Raw genomic sequence first — 22,174 nt, 5'->3', positions numbered from 1 at the left:
GAGACTCACGGTTGGTGTGTTGCCTCCCAGGTGCCAGGGCCCGTGATGCCTCTGAGTGTTCAAGATCCTTAAGGGGAGGGGAACCAGCCCCAAGTCGTGGTTCATGTAGGCACCCATGACATTGGTAGGAAAAGGGATGGGGATGTAAGACAGAAATTCAGGGAGTTAGGGTGGAAGCTTAGGGCTAAAACAAACAGAGTTGTTATCTCTGGTTTGTTACCTGTGCCACGGGATAGCGTGGAGAAGAATAGAGCGAGAACATTTGAACTTGTGGCTAAAGGGATGGTGCAGGAGGGACGGTTTCAGATACTTGGACAATTGGGGCTCATTCTGGGGTAGATGGGACCTCTACAAAAGGGATGGTCTGCACCTGAACCAGAGGGGTACCAATATCTTGGGGGGGGGGGAAATTTGTCAATGCTGTTTGGGGGGTAGAAGTTGGGGGGGTGGGTGTTTAAACTGATTCAGAGGGGGGGGGGTGGGAACTCCAGTTGTTCCAGTGTACAGGAATTGTAGCTCCAGTGTACAGGAGGATGAGAATAGGGAGGTCGTGGATAAGGTTTCTAGGTCGCAGCAGTGTATTGGCAGGTGGGAGGGTGGTTTGAAGTGTGTATACTTTAATGCAAGGAGCATTTGCAATAAGGTGGATGAACTTGCAGCCTGGATTGGTGCCTGGGACTTTGATGTTGTGGCCATTTCAGAGACATGGATGGAGCAGGGACAGGAATGGTTGTTGCAAGTTCTGGGGTTCACATGTTTCAGTCAGAGCAGAGAAGGTGGTAGAAGGGGGTTGGGGGGGGGCTGCGTTGTGTGTGGCATTGTTAGTCAAGGACAGTATTACAGTGGCAGAAAGGACATTTGATGTGGACTTGTCTATTGAGGTAGTATAGGCTGACATTAGAAACAGGAAAGGAGAGGTCACCCTGCTGGGAGTTTTTTTTAGGCCTCCAAAATGTTCCAAAGATGTAGAGGAAAGGATTGCAAAGATGATCCTGGATAGGAGCGAAAGTAACAGGGTAGTTGTTATGGGAGACTTTAACTTTACAAATATCGATTGGAAAAGCTATAGTTCAAGCATGTTAGAGGGGTCAGTTTTTGTCTAATGTGTGCAGATAGGTTTCCTAACACAGTATGTAGATAGACTCACCTCTTGTTGGCCTGCATTGGATTTGGTACTGGGTAATGAACCAGACCAGGTGTTAGACTTGGAGGTAGGTGAGTACTTTGGTGATAGTGACTGCAATTCGGTTATGTTTACCTTAGTGATGGAAAGGGATAGGTATATACTGAGGGGCAGAAGTTATAGCTGAGGGAAAGGCAATTGAGGCTATTAGGCAAGATACATAGTTTGGAGTAGGAAACTGCAGGGGCTGGGAACGACTGAAATGTGGAGCTTGTTCAAGGAGCAGCTACTGCGAGTCCTTGATAAATATGTACCTGTCAGGCAGAGAGGAAGTGGTCGAGCGAGGGAACCGTAGTGTACTAAGGAAGTTGAATCTCTGGTGAAGAGGAAGAAGGAGGCTTATGTAAAGATGAGATGTGAAGGCTCAGTTAGGGCACTGGAGAGTTACAAATTAGCCAGGAAGGAGCTAAAGAGAGAGTTAAGAAGAGCTAGAAGAGGACATGAGAAGACTTTGGCTGGTAGGATCAAGGAGAACCCTAAAGCTTTCTACAGGTATGTCAAGAATAAAAGATTGGTTAGGGCAAGATTAGGGCCAGTCAGAGACAGTGGGAAGTTGTGCGTGGAGCCTGAAGAGAGGAGAGGCACTAAATGAATATTTTTCGTCAGTACTCGAGCAGGAAAAAGTCAGTGTAGTCGAGGAGAATACTGAGATACAAGCTTTTAGACTAGACAAGATTGAGGTACATAAGGAGGAGGTGTTAGCAATTCTTGAGAGTTTGAAAATAGGTAAGTCCCCTGGGCCAGATGGGATTTATCCCAGGATTCTCTGGGAGGCAAGGGGGGAGATTGCAGAGCCTTTGGCTTTGATCTTCATGTCATCATTGGCTACAGGTATAGTGCCAGAAGACTGGAGGATAGCAAATGTTGTCCCCTTGTTCAAGAAGGGGAGTAGAGACCATCCTGGGAATTATAGACCGGTGAGCCTTACTTCTGTTGTGGGCAAAGTTTTGGAAAGAATTATAAGAGATAGGATTTATAATCATCCAGAGAGAAATAAATTGATTAGGGATAGTCAACACGGTTTTGTGAAGGGTAGGTCGTGCCTCACAAACCTTATCGAGTCCTTTGAAAAGATGACCAAAGAGGTGAATGAGCATAAGGCAGTTGACCTGGTGTATATAGATTTTAGCAAAGGTTCCCCATGGTAGGCTACTGCAGAAGGCCCTACTAAGTTTAGAGTGAGATCCAATTAATAATCAGAAATATTAGAGAATATCAAATAGATGTAACTGTAAGCCAATCAAATTTTGCTCCTTGAGTAATACCCATTAATTGCACTTGCATATTTTGAAGTATTCAACAGTTGGAGCACTCTTAGCGCCGATAAAGCCTGGAAATTAATTTTTATGGTATTTTGTCCAGGAGTTGTGCAGAACAGATTGCAGGCAAGTACTAATGGCATTGCATTAATGTGTGCAATGTACAAAACTGGAAGTAAACAGACAAATGTGAAAATTGAACAGATTATAGTTTGAGCATTGCTTAACTTTTGCTTGCATTAGTTCAATATCTAATCAAGTTTTCCAGATGTAATATTTTGAGATACTTTTCTGATTGTTATATAAATGCATGTTATAGAAATGAAATGAGCATCTTTATAATAACTAATTATCAACTTATAATAAATTGGATTTGTGAAGGGGGTGCAAGCGAGTGTTTGGCAGCGGTTATTGCCAGGTCAGTTATCTTGCATCAAGTGGTTGGGTAGACGGCACACTTCAGCAATTCTTGTATGGATAGATTGTTTTCATGCTAATTCCTCTCTATAGGCCTTGGGACAATGCTGTTTTACAAATATAACTATGAGGCAGCAGTTAAGTTGCTTCCAAATTGTATTGTGACTTCCAAAACTGTGAATGTTGCACAAATACAATTTTGTTTTGTAAGCTTGGCTTCAGGAGTCTCACGTTTGGAAGTGTGATGTGGCAGGTAAATTGAAACCATACTTCATAGTATTGAGCCTCAACAAATTTTGCATGTGTCCTGGAAAGCAATTACATTCTATCATCTTTCTCTTTTATATATTAGATTGCCCCTTTCAGGACAATTTCACTGTCTTTGTTTCTTCTAGCTACCTGTTCATTGAATTCAAAGTACATGGTTAGGAGAAACCATGGTTTGGGGGTAGTGGTAATTGCTGGATTAGAAACCAGTTTAAAAATAAGTACAGTTTGAATCCATATAATTTGGATAATACCTTGATTTTCACCATTGGTTCATATAGTTTCCACATTATGGATTCAAAACAACATGGGCTTTATTGGGCTTCTTGGAGTCAATGTAACTTGGAATGCATGTTTTTAAATTAATGTTGCAAATATAACATTTGTAATCATTTTATTCCTGTTTCCGATTAAGGCTATGCCTCAAGTTTATCTTGTCTGTTGAATAAAATTGATTTTTTTTTTAGTGTGAGCATTTTCTTTGGCAGAGTCATTTTTATTACTTTTGTCTTTATTAAGTGACTTTGTATTATTGTCTCTGAAGACTCTGCTCCCATATTTGTATGCATTTAGAACACACTTTTCAAAGCCTCAGCCTGCCTCTTTCTTCCCCATTCCACCCCTCACTCCTATTCCGTGGTGGAGAAATGTCTAGCTTTTGCTGAGGCCAGGAACTTGCCAATGAGATTTGACTGCCAGTATCCTACCAGTTTTTAAAACTTTGTCCACAAATTGGTGGAGGAAAAGTAAGATAGATGGCCATGCTGTTTACATTCCATCTCTTTTTACTTTCCAGCTCCCTAATGCCAAACTGTGGTGATCAGGCAATATGAAGAATTGGTACCACGTTCCAGAATTTGCAGCTTTCATCCTTATAAGCTGAATAATACACTGATGCAGAAACTGATTAGAACAAAGAAATGTACAGCGCTGGAACAGGCTATTTGGCCTTCCAAGCCTGTGCTGATCATGGTGCCCTAACTAAACTACAGAAACCTTCTGCCCTTACTTCATCCTGATCCGTCTATTCCCTCCCTATTCATGTATCCATCCAGATGCCTCTGAAAATGTGGCTAATGTGCTTGCTTCCACCATCTCCTCCGGCAGTGTGTTCCAGGCATCCACCACTCTCTGTGAAAAACTTCCTCCGCACATCTGCCTTAAACTTTCTCCCTCTCACCATGAACCTGTGCCCACTTATAATTGACACTTTCATCCTTGAGAAAAAGCCTCTGACTATCCAGTGTCCAGCCTCTCATAAGTTTGTAGACCTCTATCAGGCCTCCCATCAATATCCATCTTTCCACTGAAAGCAATCCTAATTTATTCAATGTTTCTTCATAGCCAACACCGTTGATACCAGGTAGCATCCTTCCTGGTGTATCTTTGCACTCTATCCAAAGCCTCCACGTTCTTCTGGTAATGTGATGACCAGAATTGCTCACAGTACGCCAAATGCAGCCATACCAGAATTTTACACAGTGTAACATGACTTCCCAACTCTTGTACTCAACGCCCTGGCAGATGTAGGCAAGCATGCCATATGCTTTCTTAATCATCTTGGCCACCAAAAGTTGCCACTTTTGGGGACCTGTGGACCTGCACACCCAGATCCCCCTCTATGTTAATGCTCTTAAGGGTTCTGCCGTTTACAGTATAATTCATGCCTCAGTTTAATCCTCAAATTTATCACCTCACGTTTGTCCGATTTTTAAACTCCCACCTGCCATTTTTGTGGCCAAGTCTCCAATCAATCCTCTGACGAACTCCACCAACCTTCGTGTCATCTGCAAATTTACTAATTAAACGCCCAACGTTTTCCTCCAGATCATTTATATATACTACAAACGAGAGAGGTCCAAGCCCTGGTCCTTGTGGGATACCACTAGCTACAGATTACCATTCTGAAAACACATTTCCATTGTGGCTCTGTCTTCTACAGCCTAGCATGTTCTGTATCTATCTGGCCAGTCCACCCTGAATCCCATGTGATTTTAGTTTTTGCACCAGTTTGCCATGTGGGACCTTGTCAAACACCTTACCAAAGTCCATATAAACTATATCTACAGCCCTTCCCTCATCAATTATTTTTGTCACCTCTTCAGAAAACTCAATCACTTTGAGACATGACCTTCCTCATACAAAGTCACGTTGCTTGTCACTAACTAGTCTGTTTTCTTCTAACTGTGCAGATTCCTCCCTCAGTATCTTCTCCAAAAGTTTCCCTACCACTGATATCAGGCTTATTGGCCTATAATTGTTATAACATTGATATTCTAGTTTGTGATTGTACACATTTTATGCACATATCAAAACATTAATACTCTATGTGCCTTTGTGTTTCATTACATAGGAGCTGTTCCGAAAGGTCCGCAGTATTTTGAACAAACTGACACCCCAGATGTTCCAGCAGTTGATGAAACAGGTGGCAGAATTGACAATTGACAATGAAGAACGGTTAAAGGGAGTAATTGACCTGGTCTTCGAAAAAGCTATCTCTGAACCAAACTTCTCTGTTGCCTATGCCAACATGTGCCGCTGTCTTACAACAGTAAGTGCCCTTTGACTCTTGCTTCTACTTTAGAATGGTCCCAGCAGCAATAGGTAACTTGAGGAATTTTTAACACTGAATTAATGTACCTGCTAGCTAGCACAAATCTGTACAGCAATTGATAAACATAAAGATGCTCCTTCATGATTTTCTTATCTATGAAGTGTACACCTATTTAATTCTTGAACTATGATCTTCTACTCAATATTTCAAATCCTCAGTTGTGCCATAAATTATCTCTGGCCCAAATATGTCTGAATATCTCAATCTAAGCTGCCTGCTGAGCATATGTTTGAAAAACAGAAGACTGCTGAGGATTGTAAAATTCCCAATTTATTGATCCATATATATTAGGCATTGGAGCAGTATGATATACCTATTGCTGAAATATGGCATGTTGTACACGAAAGATGATACTTTAATATGCTATTACCTCCCACTCTTACATTCTATATAACTTGTAAGAAGTGGTCTAAGCTGATTTTGGAGACCATATATATGTGATAGAATGCACTGTCTACCTTCAATTGGTTTCCAATTCTCGTCCTTAATTTTTTTAAAAAGATAATTTATTGTTTTTGTACTTTAAACAGCTCAAAGTTCCAATACCAGATAAACCTGGAGCAACTGTAAATTTTCGAAAGTTGCTATTAAACCGATGTCAAAAGGAGTTTGAAAAAGACAAAGATGATGATGCTGTAATCGACAAAAAACAGAAAGAAATTGATGCTGCTGTTATGGTAATTTATTATTTCTTAAATGATCTAAAATGCTGAATTTGTTTTAGAGTAGAATTGAAAGAGTTTGAGTTGCTTTCATTTTTTTTTAATGTTGCATCATGCTTTCACATTTTCCTTAAGTTTGTGGTAAGTTTTAATCTATAGAAGAATAACTGAAGACATGGCCTCTTCTAATTCCTAATATTCAATGAAGTCATTCTGCTCTTCCCACATGTTGCCAGGTACAGTAATACGGTGGTTATCTTACCATGCTAGTAATCTGTAGGCTTGTTCTAATAGACATATATAAAAGGCTAGTGGACGTGAAGGTATAAGGTCAGTATAAAAGGCTAACTGGTCCATTTACGTTGAGAGAGAAAACCTACCATCCTTATTCTGTCTGGGCTATGTGATTTCAGAGCCACAGCAATATGATTGATTTTTGACTGCTCTCATCAGTGATCTGGCAAGCCTCTCAAATTGTTATCACCAATTACTTGAGGGCAATAAGGGATGGACAATAAACTCTGGTCTTGCCATCAACACTCTCTTGCCTGGTTACAGTACATTTTAAAAAACCGTGATCATGAATGATCATAACCAGAATAATTTGCGTGAATTGACCCAGTACAGTCTATACTCAGCAAAAATCTGAATGTTATTCAAAGTAGGGGTGTATATGATTGATTTTGAAAGCTGTTTTCAAAATGCTCAGAATACGGAAAAATAGGTGAGAATTGCTGTGCAAAGTATAGTTTGGTATTTAATAGGATAATGTACAATCTTTGTAAATGTTTGCCCAACAAAAAAATAAATGATCTGTTTGCTTCTAATGGCAGAGGCAATGGTTTGTCATTTCACACTGGAGATTATCTTTCCTATATAATAATTTCCATGTAACTTTATGTTTATTGACGCATCTCACGTTAACTGCCTAATGTGTTCCATTGGTGGGTATTTCTCCCAGGTTAATAATGTTTTGAGCCTGCATGAAATTGATAAGTCTTTTAAGGGTACACTAAATATTCAACGTTACATTTTCATTCCTGCTCTTAATGCTTGTATAATTCTTTAGATCTTCAGGTTTTCTTTTTTAGATTTAGAATACATTTATAGTTTTTCCTACCTTTTCGGTTACAGGCATAGAGTGATGGGTGTGTCTGGATAAGATGCTTTGTCGGAAAGTCAGTGCACCGAGTAGGTGCCTCCTGCACTGTAGGGATTCTATGATTCTCTATCATTGAACTACAGTACGCAGATGATACTTGCATCTGCGTACACTTGGAGACCAAACTCCAAGCCACCAGCAGAACCTTCATCAAGGTGCACGTGAGCTCAGCCTTTCACGGAACACCTGTAAGATCCTGTACCAATGCTCGCAGCACTGCCTTCGACGTGAGTTCAAGGAAGGCAGAAGAAACACTTCAATGTCACCCTCAAAGCCGCCTCGGAAAAAGTACATTTCCACTGACATCTGGGAATCCCTGGCCTAAGTGAGGGAAAGGCTTCTGGGAAGGAGCTGAATCTCATCAGCAAGCTGAAGCCAAGAGTCAACAGTGGAAAGAGCACATGTGCTCCCCACCACCCATCAAATCCATTTCTACAACCACCTTCTGCCCCACATATAACAGAGACTATTGGTCATGTATTAGACCCCTCAGTAACCTGGGAGCTCATGTTTAGTGCAGAAGCAAGTCAGCTTTGACTGCAGGATTGCCTGAGAGACAGGAGAGGGGTTCAGTCTATCCAGTAGTCAGGGAGGTAATCCCAGGAGTCTGAAGATTACTTCACTAGTATGGTTTTAGAAAGGATAGGCGCACAACTGTTATGCTCCTAATAGCCCAAACAACTCCAACATGTTATTATGCTACTACTGAATAATGCATTATTGAGACAGCACTTAAAATATTGTGTACAATTTGGGCCCCCTTACTTGAAGATGAATGTAGTCAAATCAGAGGCAGTTCAGACAAAGTTCACTACATTGATTCCAGACATGAGGGGTTTGTCTTACAGTGTGAGATTAGGCTGTTTAGGCCTTTACAATCTATAGCGTTTAGAAGAATGAAGTGATCTAATTGAGGTGTGCAAGATAATGAGGATTGACAAAGTCGACATAGTGATGAATTTTCCTCTTGCAGGGCAATCTAAAATAAGAAGCCCTTGCTTAAGGATAAGGGGTGGCAGATTTAAAACCAATGAGGAGAAATCACTTAAAGGAACTTTCTCTTCGGAATTCGCTATCCCAGAGCGTGGTGGATGCCGGGACATTGAGTGAATATAAGGAAGAGGAGTGGACAGATTTGTAATTAGCAAGAGTTTAAAGGCAGTGGTGATGGGGTAGGAAAGTAGAGTTGAGGCCAAGATGAGATCAGCCATGATTTTATTGTATGGTGGAGCAGGCTCGAGGGACTAAACTGCTTTCTCCTAGTTCATATGGTTCTTATTGTTTGTAATGCAAGCGTGGGTCTAATTTTCTCTTCCAACATTTATATGAAACAAGACTAACAGAATGATTGCCTCCCAGTATAAAATAGTAATAACAGTACATTTTTGTTTTAAATTCCTTTTGAAATTGTTCTTTATGCTGCTGAGAGTGTTGGACTATCATGGAATCCAACTGGTCTGCTCTTTGCTTTTTTCACCCATCCAAAGTTCTAACTGTTCTCTGGGTACAATTCTATAGGTAATGACAATCATTCAGTATCTCAGTAACCATTTGTCATGTTGAAATCTCTCCACCTTTAGTTGCTGAATTTATATGTTGCAGAGTTACAATTTTGCATTAAACCTGTACTGTTTTAATTCTGTTCATTCCAGTCTGAGGAGAAAACCCGCCTCCAAGAAGAGCTAAAGGAGGCAAGGGATAAAGCTAGACGACGGTCACTAGGCAATATCAAGTTCATTGGTGAACTCTTCAAACTGAAAATGTTAACAGAGCCAATTATGCACGACTGTATAGTGAAGCTGCTAAAGAATCATGATGAAGAATCACTTGAGTGCCTGTGTAGGTTATTAACCACGATAGGCAAAGACTTGGATTTTGAAAAAGCCAAAGTAAGATTTTTATATTTAAAAAAACCCTGAAATACTCAGTACAATAATAACCTGGTATTGATGTACATGATTTCTCTTTTGAATGTGTAATATTCACTCCTTGTATCTTGTCTTTAGCCTAGGATGGATCAGTATTTTAACCAGATGGAAAAAATTATTAAAGAAAGGAAAACATCATCTCGGATTCGCTTTATGGTACAGGATGTGATTGATCTTCGACAAGTGAGTTCAGTTGTCAAAGATAGTAATTGATTTGTATCCGTGTAAATGTTGAATTATTTAAAATCTCAATTTTTTTGCTGATTTTATGTATTTTGTAGCCATTTCAGAAATAGGTTTTTTGCCTTGCAAGTGTTACTGATAATATTTTTTAAAAATACTTGGCCAGAAGTAGCCAAATATGAACAAAGCCCTAGTACTTTAATTACTCACTGCTAAAACGTGAACAGTAAGAAATTGCTATTGGGTGCATCAGCATATTGTGCTGTATCATGTGCTTATTACATCTACAACTTAACTATGTTAATCATTCAGTACTGGTTCATGTTGTTAAACACCAGATCAGAATTTCCAAGGTATTTTATGAAGTTAACCAAAACCCTGGTGTTTTACATTTGATTTTGACATTAGGATGAGTATAAGATGTTTCACTCCAGGTATGATTCAAGTGACCCACTAGGAAGCTTTTATCAAACAAAGTTTATTTAAGAACACAGTTAGAATATAACAAAAAGAATTAGATTAACATTACCAATTGAAACATTTAAATATGACAAAGTATAATTCTTAACAGCTAGCTATCTCTATTGTTCCAAGTTAGCAGCATCCCCATTGACACAAATCCCATCTTTAGACCAGTTAGCACAAAAAATATATATTTACGTGGCTATTCAATTTCTGACCTTTTAATACCTCTGGAAAGTGATACAGACAGATGCTCATCTAATTCTCATGCAGCATCCCCCAGAGAAAACTTCACCCCCAAACAGCAGGATCTCAGAAAAATAATTTCTTGGCAAATTCCACTCTGCACTTGAGATGGCGCGGGAGATACAGAGAAAGCAACCTTTAAAGATCCCAAAAAGCAAACTACCTTGAGTTCTCTGTGAAAGCCTAGCTTCACCCAGTCATAAGAGCTTACCTGTCAGTCAATCTGATCAAGCCCTACTCTGCAAAACCGTAGAGACAAATACGAGATAACAGAAGCATACATTAGTTCAGATTAGAACAAACATGGTAGCAATTATGCTGCTGCGTAACAATACAGTGCTGCTGTATGTAGACAGTGTTCCATAACACAAACGAATTACTACAACAGATCATGCACACAAGTACATGACAAATACATTTCTTAAAGCCTCCATTTCGTCACAATGTCATCTTTTTAATGTTCCTAGTTTTGAACTTTTATGCAATACACTTTTTTAAAAATCATAAACAAGCTACAAAAAGTTCACTAGTAACATTCTTAACAAACTTGGTATTTAAATAAACTTGTATTTTTCTGATTGCTATTGTCTGATATTATTTGGATTAAATTTTAGATCAATATTTCAGTCGAGGTGAACAATGAAATTTTATATTTGGGATAAAAAGATCAGTGATTATAGTTTATTTCAGATTTCAAATCATTTGTTCCTTTCCAGAATAACTGGGTGCCGCGGAGAGGTGATCAGGGACCCAAGACATTAGAGCAGATTCACCGAGAGGCTCAAATAGAAGAACATCAACAGCAGTTAAGAGTGCAGCAACAGCTTCTGTCCAAACAGGACAAAAGGAGAGGTGCTGCAAGTAGCAGTAGCACTGGTGAGTTTAATAACGAATGGATTGTGCAACATAATTTTTCTTTATTCCTGTATAGGTTCTGGATTTGGAAATTTTATTCCATCAGTTAGGGAAAATTCAAACATTCCTGCTTTCATAACATTGAGGAAAATTTTAAATCTACTATAATAATCTAACTCCTGCGGCATTACTTTTTATATTATTACCAGTGGAATCCACATTAGTCTATCAATTACTTTCCAGTACATTTATATATATCTGCTGTCACAAACCACATGCTTGTTACCTGTGAGGGCATCTCAACTTGAAACACTGATCCATGTTGGTGTATGGTTTTGTTTTTGGAATGGTATAAGGGAGTCATGTGAAAACCACCAGTGAGAATAACCAGCCTTGTCCTAGTGGAATAATTCCTAAAGATTATTTACTAAAGAAAAGACACATACACATGAATAGGACTATAATACTTTTAAGACAATTAAATATGAATTAGCACAGTTTGTCTCGAAATTACTGCTTGTTCCTGTGATCCCTGAATGCCTGAAAACTTACCCATTTCCAAACAACATCTAAATTATAAATGAATCTATAAGTTACCACACAATACAAGGCAGGTGATCAAATCTGGGAAACACCTTTTCCTTTTCCAGTGAAGATATTTAAACTTCCTGCTAACGTTGCTGTACTGCTCTGACTCTTAAGACTACTTGGATTTTAAACTGGTGGCTCAGCTGTGAGATGTTAAACTAGCCTGTTGGTTCTTAGATATTACAATGCCTTCTTGGCTGCTAGATGTTAAACTGGCTTGCCTGAAAGTGCTGGCAATTATACCATGGTTCCTCTTTGATTCTCAATTCTGTGTATTTGGGCTATCTGCATCAGGCACATTTCATGACTCTCAAAATTAGCATGTGTATACCTTCACTGATCTGCTAGTCATCTAGGTAAGCTGTTTCCCCATTATTGCTGTTTACCTGATTCTGTCTTGATGTTTTGTTAAGGGCCACATCTCCTTGTCCTCCTTTGAAAGCTCCATGGCACCTGCATTGTTAAATTAATCAATCTCAGCTAATGGTTACACTGGTTTAAAATGCACAGATCTTCAAACTAGATCCATTGAAATTTTCACATTCTCAACCTCTTCTAGTTTTAGCACATACAAATATGCAGCTCCAGGGCTGATCTTAGTAAACTCCTAACTGACAGTGGAGATGCTGTCCCTCAGCTGTGATGTAACATGATAGTTTGTGATTTTTATTATTTAAAAATCCAAATTATTTGATAAAATGCTGATAACCATAGGTGGCAGAGGAAGTCAAGGAATTGATGAAGCAGGATGGAATACGGTGCCAATTGCCAAAAATAGCAGACCTATTGATACTAGTCGGCTAAGCAAGATTACTAAGGTATGTGATTATTCTCCCCTCGATATTTAACATTCTATTTACTATATTAAATATAAGTAATACCTACTTAGTAACTTGGATTTCTTCATAATTTCTGTAAATAGGCAGGAGCTATGGATTACAATAATCAAGTGCTGGCACCAGCAGGTCGACTTGGCGGCTGGGTTAAAGGAAGCAGTGGTGGATCTGGAAGCAAACCTAATGATACAGGTATTGCCTCTCAGGATATAATATAACGAGTTGTTCTTGATCAACATAGAAGAAGATTCAACTGATTGTTTCAGTGATGGTTAGATTACTGACAAGTTCATTATATGAACTCCAAGGGATTCATAGAATCCCCACAGTGTCAAAGGACGCCATTCAGCCCAGTGAGTCTGCACCAACTCTCTGACAAAGGATCCCACCCAGGGCCTTTCCTGTAATCCCACATTTACACTAATTTACTCATCTTGGGGACACTAAAGGGAAATTTAGCATGACCCAGTCCACCTAACCTGCACATATTTAGACATGGGAAGAAAGTGCAAACTCCACACAAACAGCCACTCAAGGCTGGAATTGAACCTGGGTCTATGATGCTGTAACTACTGTGCCACCGTATTGCGTACTAATGTTCCAGTAAGTGAACTTGTTCCAATAAGTAGACTTGTTGACTATCAAGACTAGAGTTGTTACCAATGTTAATTGTTACACACTAAAGGAAGCATTTGATATGAAAATCAGTGAAAGAAAATGTAAACATTTGCCTGACGTTCTATTCTGATTTTGGTTTATTTTGCTGTACTCTAATCTCTTCAATTTGCTCTTTGACCTACTACTTCCACATGCATAGATCTGACATTTTTGAAAAGGGATTTTCTTGGGCAGGCATTTGTTTGCCGGGTTTGGCTAAAGTGCTCCAATATCTATAACTTGAGAAGACGTTGAACGTAAAAAGGAACTTGTCATATTATTTACTAAGTTTTTCATAAATTGTTTGTTCACTTTTTAAATTTGTAGATTTGATGTCAGTTTTATATATCTATCGTTGTATGCCACATGAGATGGAGTGCTACACAAGAAGGATCACAACTTCTTAATTAGATGGTGGTGTAATGCTTTCAGAGGGTGGTGCATTTCTGAAGCTGTTCAAATTGTTTACGGCTTGATTTGTATCTCTCTACCAGCCTTTGCAAATCCCAGTATACCCTGGAGCAAATAAAGATGACAATTTCAATTGCCCACAGTTATTTGAGGAAGAGAATTCCAAATTGTTATTTATTGTGGGTGGGGGGAGGATGTTTCTTAATTTCATTCCTGAATGACTTAGTAAAGATTGTGGCCTCTTGCTCTTGCTACATACACAAGTGGGGGAAGCTTCTCCTGTATCCGCCCTGGTATTTTGGTGAATCCCCATTATGCCTTCAAAGGTCAAATATTTTCCTGTGGTGTAAACTGCAGGTTCATGTGGGGTGTGACCAATTGTACAAATATGATTTTATATTAATTCCTGAAAGCTGTTGACTGTAGACATAAATTATTTTCTCTTTTGTGTATTTAGGTGTGGATTCAGGAAGGCCAGCAACAGCCACGTTGAATAGATTTTCAGCTCTCCAACAGTCTTCATCTACAGATAATTTTGACGCACGGAGGGTTGTGCCCAGGTAAGGATTTGATTTTTGATTTATTATTGTCACATGTATTAGTATACAGTGATAAGTATTGTTTCTTGCGCACTACACAGACAAAGCATATACTGATGAAAGAGAAAGAAAGGAGAGAGGGCAGAATGTAGTATTACAGTCATAGGTAGGGTATAGAGAAAGATCAACTTAATGTGAGGTAGGTCCATTCAAAAGGCTGATGGCAGCAGAGAAGAAGCTATTTTTGAGTTGGTTGGTACAGACTTCTGTACCTTTTTCCTGAGGGCAGAAGGTGGAAGAGAGTATATCTGGGGTGCATGGAGTCCCCTTAATTATGCTGGCTGCTTTTCTGAGGCAACAGTAAGTGTAGACAATGTCAATTGGTGGGAGGCTGGTTCGAGTGATGGACTGGGCTTGTTGGTGAAATTGATGCTTGCTGGTTACTTCGCTTTTAAATTGCGTACATAAAAAAATTTAGAATGTTGCTCCAATTCAAGATTAGAAATGCAAATTTAATTCTAAAATGTGTGATACGGTGTTGAAATTGCTTAATTTGAAAACAACAGTAGTGTATGACTGAAATTAATTTGATCACTTCTTGTTAAGTATTTATTCAAAACAAGGAGGGAGATGGGAAGCTACTTAACATCTGCCATAGGGCAAATGTTACACAAAGGTGGGAAAGTAAGTTGTGGAGAGGACCTGAGGCTATAAGGAACATAGAACATTACAGCGCAGAACAGGCCCTTCGGCCCACGATGCTGCGCCGACCAGCTTTTTAAAAAAAACAACACTAACCCACTAATCTAAACCAATCCCATTTCGAAATATATAAATACATGGGTGGTTTAAATGAGTGGGCAAAGATCTGGCAAATCGAGAATGATGTGGATAAATGTGAAATTATCCGTTTCGGGCAAGAAGAATAAAGAGTATATTTAAATGGTGAGAGATTGCAGAGCTAAGATTCAGAGGGATCTGGGTGTTCTAGTGTATGAAACAGAAAAGGCTAGTAAGCAGGTGCAGCAAATAATTAGAAAAGGAAATAGAATGTTTTGTTTATTGCGAGGGGAATTGAATACTTATGCTTCAGTTGTACAGGACACTGGCATAACCACATCTGGAGTACAGTGTACAGCTTCAGTCTCCTTATTTAAGGAAATATATAAATACATTGGAAGAAATTCCAAGAAGATTTACTAGACCAGTACCTGGAAACGGTGGGCTGTCTTATGAGGAAAGTTTGGGCAGGATAATATCCGTTGGAGTTAGAAAAGTAAGAGACAACTTGATTGAAACCTTTTAAGATCCTGAGGGATCTTGACATGATGGATGTGAAAAGGATGCTTCCGAGCACTATGGGTCACTGTTTAAGGTCACCCATTTAAGGAAGATGAGAATTTTTTTGAGGATTGAAAGAATTTGGAATTCCCTTTGTCAAAAGTGATGGAAGCAGACTCTTTGAATAGTTTTAAGGCACAGGTTTATAGATCAGTGATGAGCATGGTTATCATCTGGGATAGACGGAAATGTGCAGTGGAAGTTGCCCAATCAGATTAGCCATGACCTTGTTGACTGGTGGAGCAGGCTCGAGGAGTCAAGTGGCCTACTACTAGTTACTATGCATGTTGTCTGTTAAGTAAGGAATGCATGTTTTTAAGTTGTGCAAAAACGTCTCTTTAAAAGGATTAAGCACTTTGCATTACTGACAACAGTACTTTAAGACTGGAAATATGCATTTTGTGATACACAAGTAGATCATGGGCAAATATTAATAATGCAACTGGATATTGCATATCTGAATATTCCTATTGCTGTAAAATTAGAACTCAGCACTTGTAAAATTCAGTGCTTTATCATAAAAATGTAGACTGCTGCTGAGGATATGTCTCAACACCAGGTTAAAGTCCAACAGGTTTATTTGGAATTCGGAGCTTTCGGACTGCTGCTCCTTCATCGTGTGAGTGATGAAACACGTCATATGTAAGCAAAGACACAATTGCAAGAAAATTGTAGATTGGGATGTGAAGAATGGTTGGAATGTGTTCCTGTGGCCCCCCACTAGTTTCTTCATACCATCCAGAAAAGAATCATTTATCCTGACTCTATCTTCTGTCCATCAGCCAGTCACCTATCCAAGCTATTAATTATACCTAATCCCATGTGATCTAACCATGTGCATTTGTGTGGCACCTTTATCAAATGCCTTCCGGAAGTCCAGATATACTACATCTACAGGATCCCCATTGTCCACTTTGCTTGTTACATCTTCGAAGAACTCGAGCAAATTCGCCAAACGTGATTTGCCTTTAATAAAACCATGCTGACTCTGATAGATAGCATTTTGGCTTTCCAGTTGTGCTGATATTACCTCCTTGATAATTGATTCTAACACTTTCCCACAACAGATGTTAAACTAACTAGTCTGTAATTTCCCAAATTTTGCCCTCCCCTCCCCTCCCCCCACTTCTTGAATAAGGGCATTACATTAGCATTTTTTCAATCCACTGGAACCTTTCCTGTGTCCAGTGAATTTTGGAATATTATAACCAATGGATCCACTAAATCCGCTACCACTTCTTTAATAGCCTAAGAAAAATGGACATCAGGCTTTGGGGACTTGTCTGCCCTCAATCCCAATAGTTTGAATATCTTTTTCATATCGATGTTGATTGTTCTAAGTTCTACACTTTCTATTACCTCTAACTTGCCCGTTCTGATAGGAATAATACCAGTGTTGTCCTCCATGAAAACTGAGGCAAAGTATTGAATTAGTATCTCTGCTATTTGTGTTTCTCACTATTAATTCTCCAGTTTCATCTTCCAAGGGACTAATACCCACTCTAGTGACTCTTCCCTTTTATATACTTAGAAGTTTTTGCTATCCTTTTTGATATTTTGGACTAGTTTTCTTTTGTAATTTAACTTAGCTCTTTTTATATTTTTAGTATCGCTTTGTTTATGTTTGAAAGTTTCTCAATTTTCCACCTGCCACTGGTATTTGCAATATGGTATACCTTAGTTTTATCTTTGTATTGTCCTTGACTTCCTTGTTTAGCCATGGATGTTTTCTTTTTAACCAACCTCCCGCTTGCGCGCGCACGCACCCCGCCCCCCCCCCCGCCAATCTTTCTTCCTCACTGGGATATATTTTAGTTGAGGAATTGAGTATCTCCTCCTTAAACAACTGCCACTGCGCATCCATTGCCCTACCTTTTCACCTTCTTCCTGTCGACTCTAATCAGGCCAAATCTGTCCTCCATGCTTATGTAATTTCCATTGTTTAATTCCATGACGCTAGTGTGGGACTCCACACTCACGCTCAAACTGAATTTTGAATTCTATCATACTATGGTCACTACTCCTAGACGATCCTTAACTATGAAAGCATCAATTCCCACCCCCCCCCCCCCCCCCCCCCCCCCCACCTCATTACACAAAACAAAATCTAGAGGAGCCTATTCCCTAGTTGGTTCCAGAGCATTCCATAACCTGGTGGTGTGAGACTTCTTACTGTGCCCGTCCCAGTCCAATGCCAGCATTTCCGTATCGAGGATATATCTGGCTAAGGAGAACCCATGATATATCTGGTTAATAACTACTTTTGTATCAAAAGAATGTAATTTTACATGGAAATCTAGCCAAGGTAAAAGCCCTGTGTAATTTGACTTAATACAATGCTGTAATACTGATTTTTTTTTTCTTTTTGGGATGGATTACAGCAGGAGTAGTTCAAGTCGTGATAGAAGTGAGAAGGGTGAACGTGATCGAGGAGACCGATTTGAAAGGAGTGAACGTTCCGACAGAAACGAGAGGAGTGATCGGGGTGAGAGAAGTGATCGGAGTGAAAAAAGTGACAAAAGTGATCGTGTTGAGAAGCCTGAGAGAAGTGATCGTAACAGGCCTGCACTTACTAAGAGAAGCTACAGCAAAGAAGTAGATGACCGAAGCAGGGAACGGGAACGACGAAGTTCTCAAGAACCAGTCAGGCGTGTGGCAAGCATGACAGAAGAAAGAGATCGAGGACATATGCGAGATCGAAGTAAAGAGTCTGGTAAGTTGCCTGATGCTATTGTAGGAGCTTATAAAAAAATGAATACACAATTCCTAGCCTGGAAAGGCTGAATTCTTTGTTGGGGGGGAGGGTGGAAGGGAGCTGTATTTAATATTTTAGTGTACAATATATTCACTGTCATACTATTCTATAAAATGGAGCCTGTGCAGGTTTTTCAACATTGTGTGCAGACCTATTCAGAACTTTGTACTGATTTTGTTCTTTTTTTCTGGCAAGTTTTCCATGAGTACCACTAGTGTAAATGACTAGGGATCAATGCTGACTCCTTTATGCACGGTTGATTCCACGCATATTTTGATCCTTTGGTTCTTAGCTACTATGTTCCTTTTGTCCTACTCATGAAATTCTTACCAATTTGACCCAGACTTGATCACCGCTCCCTGAATATGAATTTAAAACAACTTGTGTTTTTATGACTTTTCACAAACCATGTCTAATCAAGTGGTTTTCTGTGCCACATGATTTAAGTGGAAGTTGTATCCAAGTATATTTTAGTTCCTACTGGAACATAATGTTCTTTTAACTTTTGGGCACGCCATTCACATTACTTTTGTGACCTTTTCAGCTGTAGTAAGTTGTTGGCTCTGTCTGTGGATCCAACTTAATTTTTTTTTTGAAGATAATGTAATGAATGGATCAGAGGTTATTCTGTCAAAAATGTTTGCATTGTGCTCATCAATCTGTCACTTGTGTTTACTGGGTGAGGATTGTTGCGTTCACAGTGAAGATTCTTATAGAATGCTTAGTTTTCACAAAATTTCAGGTAATCCCAGCAATTGCTTTATAATTATAAATTTTAATTAATTTACAATTACAATTACTGTCAGATGGAAAGAACATGTTCAGTACATCGGATAAAATGGTTATGTGAAATGGCTAATGAACGTATTTTCCATTATGTCATTCAATGAAAGTGTCCCATAAAGAAATTAAGTGACTTGCCTACAGTTGTGTTGTGTCTTTAAGTTAGCTTTGCGGAGTACCCCTTACTCAAGTACAACACATCAGGCCCTCCCTCCCGTTAAAATGGAACAATACATTAATGTTCATTCCAAGATGTGCTAACATTGCCTCAATGCTGAAAATGGGATTACTTAGCATATTTTCAATGCTGTCATCCCCCATGGGCTTGGATCTTTTGATTACTGAAGTGTTTTATGGTTAGAGAAATTTGAAAGTCATTTGTTTTAAAGGTATCAGTTGTTATGTTGATCTTTGCTGTTTATAGAGTATGATGTGGCAACAGAACTTAATAAAAAAAAGTACTCTGGGGAATCTCAGCATTGGGGGTGTGTGAATTTAACTGTACAAAGATAAATATCCTATAGTCTCAGGTGATCGCAGTGTTAGGCAATAACAGAAATCATGTCTGAGTAGATGGGCAGTGATCAGCTGTGTTATCTATAAATCTGGATTCTAGTCTGTCCGACTCAATTGCTTCATTGGCAGGCACAAATTGTGCAGCCCCTGTAGGGAAAAGATGTCAATGCTGAGGATCAGTGTAAGGTGGTCTTTGAATTGTCGATAAAATTTGAGAGTATAGTTGGGACATAATTGGGAGTATTCATTTCTATACTGCTGTGGAAAACTTGTGTGCTTTATTTGGTACAAGTCAATAAACTGACACTGAGCAGGAGGTGAAAGGGGAGAATAGGGTGATGGGTATGCCGTTGAACAATTCTGAGCAACAGATATGTTGTGCTCTGAATATAAGCATTGTAATCATCTGAACTGAAGAAAAATTCATCTTTAAAAACTTAATCCAATTCATTTAATTTACCAGTTAAGCTTGAACCAGTCTCTGTACCTGCGACATCTGATAAACCTGCCCTCTCTGAGGAAGAGTTTGAAAAGAAATCAAAGGCAATCATAGAGGAATATTTGCATATCAATGATATGAAGGTAAGCACGAAGTAAGGCACGTTAATTATTTTTGAGTGTGTGAACAATATGGAGTTTGGTTAGAAGGCTGTGCTGTTCTAAATTGCAGAATAACTACTCAAAAACCAGCTCAAGTTCTCAGTACTATAGAAAATTGCTAATTATATTGCAAGCAAGATTCCTCAACAGTCAGAGCAGCATGATTGTTGCCATATCTCTAAATCTGTCATGCTTGTCAAACTGGATTTGGCAAAAATGTAATGAAACCAAGGAAGACATTGGGAATTTCCCCCCTGCCGTAGAAAATACCAAAACCGCAATGTGTGCAGCTTCCTAATTGGTCAATGACCTTGTGCTATGTTTATTTTGCAATAAATAACCTTCAACCCTAAAGCAAAACTTGACCATACTGTGTATTTTGTTTTGTAATGCTCCTTTTATGAAGCAGCATATTCTCTGACTAACCACAAGACATTGTGTATACATAAATTTGGTATTTGGGCATTTATTGCTTAGTGTGGAATTTCTGAAAGGCAATGTGATGGTTTGTTTAATTTTTGTTAGGAAGCATTGCAGTGTGTACAGGAGCTTGAATCACCTCAGACACTGCACGTCTTTGTTCGAAGTGGTATTGAATCAACTTTGGAGAGAAGTGCAATAGCAAGAGAACATATGGGCATGCTGTTGTATCAGCTTGTAAAAGCTGGTACTCTGTCAAAGGAACAGTATTGCAAAGGGTAAGTATTGGGCCCTCTAATTTACTGATTAGTTTCTAACAAAAACTGAGTTAATTATTGAACTTTCAGATGTATAACACTAAAGTGTAGAGTTTTTACTCATCCACAGTATTATGTCATCTATATACATCCATTTTCATAATGACTCAAACCGTCAGATTTTTATTCAATGGACATCAGTTAGATTCCTTTTGAATCATCTGTTTGCATATTTTGTCAATGTAACTGTCTGGAATTTTTAAATTCAAATTAACTTGAAGTATGTGAAATTAATAATACTGGAGAAGTATTAGATCTACAAAATTTAGTATGGTATTTTAATCCGAAGTCTTTACGTGGCTATATATTTACATTACAAAAAGTTTATCTAAAATGTTGGTGCTTGTATGTTAACTCTAAATGTCCTTTATTAAAATATAACACTTTTACTTCAGAAACTTGATAAAATAACTACTTCCAATCTTGTTTTCTTTCTCTTGCCTTTTACAAATGCCTTTCTGTTCTTGGTTTTTGGGAAGATGGTGAAAAATGCACTATTATTACACATTAATAGCTTTTGTATTTTTTACATATGTACCACAGGCTACATGAAATCCTTGAAATAGCTGAAGATATGGAAATTGATATCCCACATATATGGCAATATCTTGCTGAACTAATTGTTCACATGCTTCATGATGGAGGCATACCAATGGGAGAACTTTTCAGGTAGCAATGGCAACTCTTGTTGAAATGTCATCAGTAATTAGTGAAAAAAAATTGTACTAACATATCGTAAATATAAATGAACATTAGTTAAATTGACATGAGATTGGCAGGTGGCACAGTGGTTGGCACTGCAACCTCAGCGCTGGTTTCGATTCCAACCTTGAGCGACTGTGTGGAGTTTGCTCTGTCTCCTTTACCTGTGTGGTTTTCCTTCAGGTGCTATGGTTTCATCCCACAGTCCAAAGATGTGCAGGTTAGGTGCATTGGGTGTGGGCAGCATGGTAGCACAGTGGTTAGCACTGCTGCCTCACAGCGCCAGGGACCCGGGTTCGATTCTTGGCTTGGGTCACTGTCTTTATGAAGTTTGCACATTCTCCCCATGTCTGTGTGGGTTTCCTTCAGGTGCTCCAGTCTCCTCCCACAGTCCAAAGATGTGCAGGTTAGGTGGATTGGTCATGCTAAATTGCCCCTTAGTGTCAGGGGGATTAGCTAGCATAAGTGTAT

The 22,174-nt window shown here is 39.0% G+C and overlaps 1 protein-coding gene across 8 annotated transcripts in view; it reads left to right on the top strand.

The window, feature by feature from the left end:
* Positions 1-22,174, top strand: part of LOC145341013 (eukaryotic translation initiation factor 4 gamma 1-like) — a 134,707-nt gene that overhangs the window by 96,583 nt on the left and 15,950 nt on the right. For all 8 annotated transcript variants that reach the window (XM_080185705.1, XM_080185704.1, XM_080185700.1 and 5 more), the window contains 12 exons: positions 5,480-5,677; positions 6,271-6,417; positions 9,217-9,453; positions 9,571-9,675; positions 11,100-11,259; positions 12,541-12,644; positions 12,749-12,854; positions 14,188-14,290; positions 17,992-18,323; positions 20,128-20,246; positions 20,790-20,962; positions 21,545-21,670. In XM_080185705.1, coding sequence (XP_080041831.1) covers positions 5,480-5,677; positions 6,271-6,417; positions 9,217-9,453; positions 9,571-9,675; positions 11,100-11,259; positions 12,541-12,644; positions 12,749-12,854; positions 14,188-14,290; positions 17,992-18,323; positions 20,128-20,246; positions 20,790-20,962; positions 21,545-21,670 — 1,910 coding nt within the window. The remainder of the gene's footprint in view (positions 1-5,479; positions 5,678-6,270; positions 6,418-9,216; positions 9,454-9,570; positions 9,676-11,099; positions 11,260-12,540; positions 12,645-12,748; positions 12,855-14,187; positions 14,291-17,991; positions 18,324-20,127; positions 20,247-20,789; positions 20,963-21,544; positions 21,671-22,174) is intronic.

Source organism: Carcharhinus amblyrhynchos, chromosome 3, assembly GCF_965287045.1.
Source record: "Carcharhinus amblyrhynchos chromosome 3, sCarAmb.v2.hapA, whole genome shotgun sequence".
Lineage (NCBI taxonomy): Eukaryota > Metazoa > Chordata > Chondrichthyes > Carcharhiniformes > Carcharhinidae > Carcharhinus > Carcharhinus amblyrhynchos.
The sequence above is the reverse complement of the archived record's forward strand: the minus strand, read 5'-3'. Positions and strand labels throughout refer to the sequence as shown.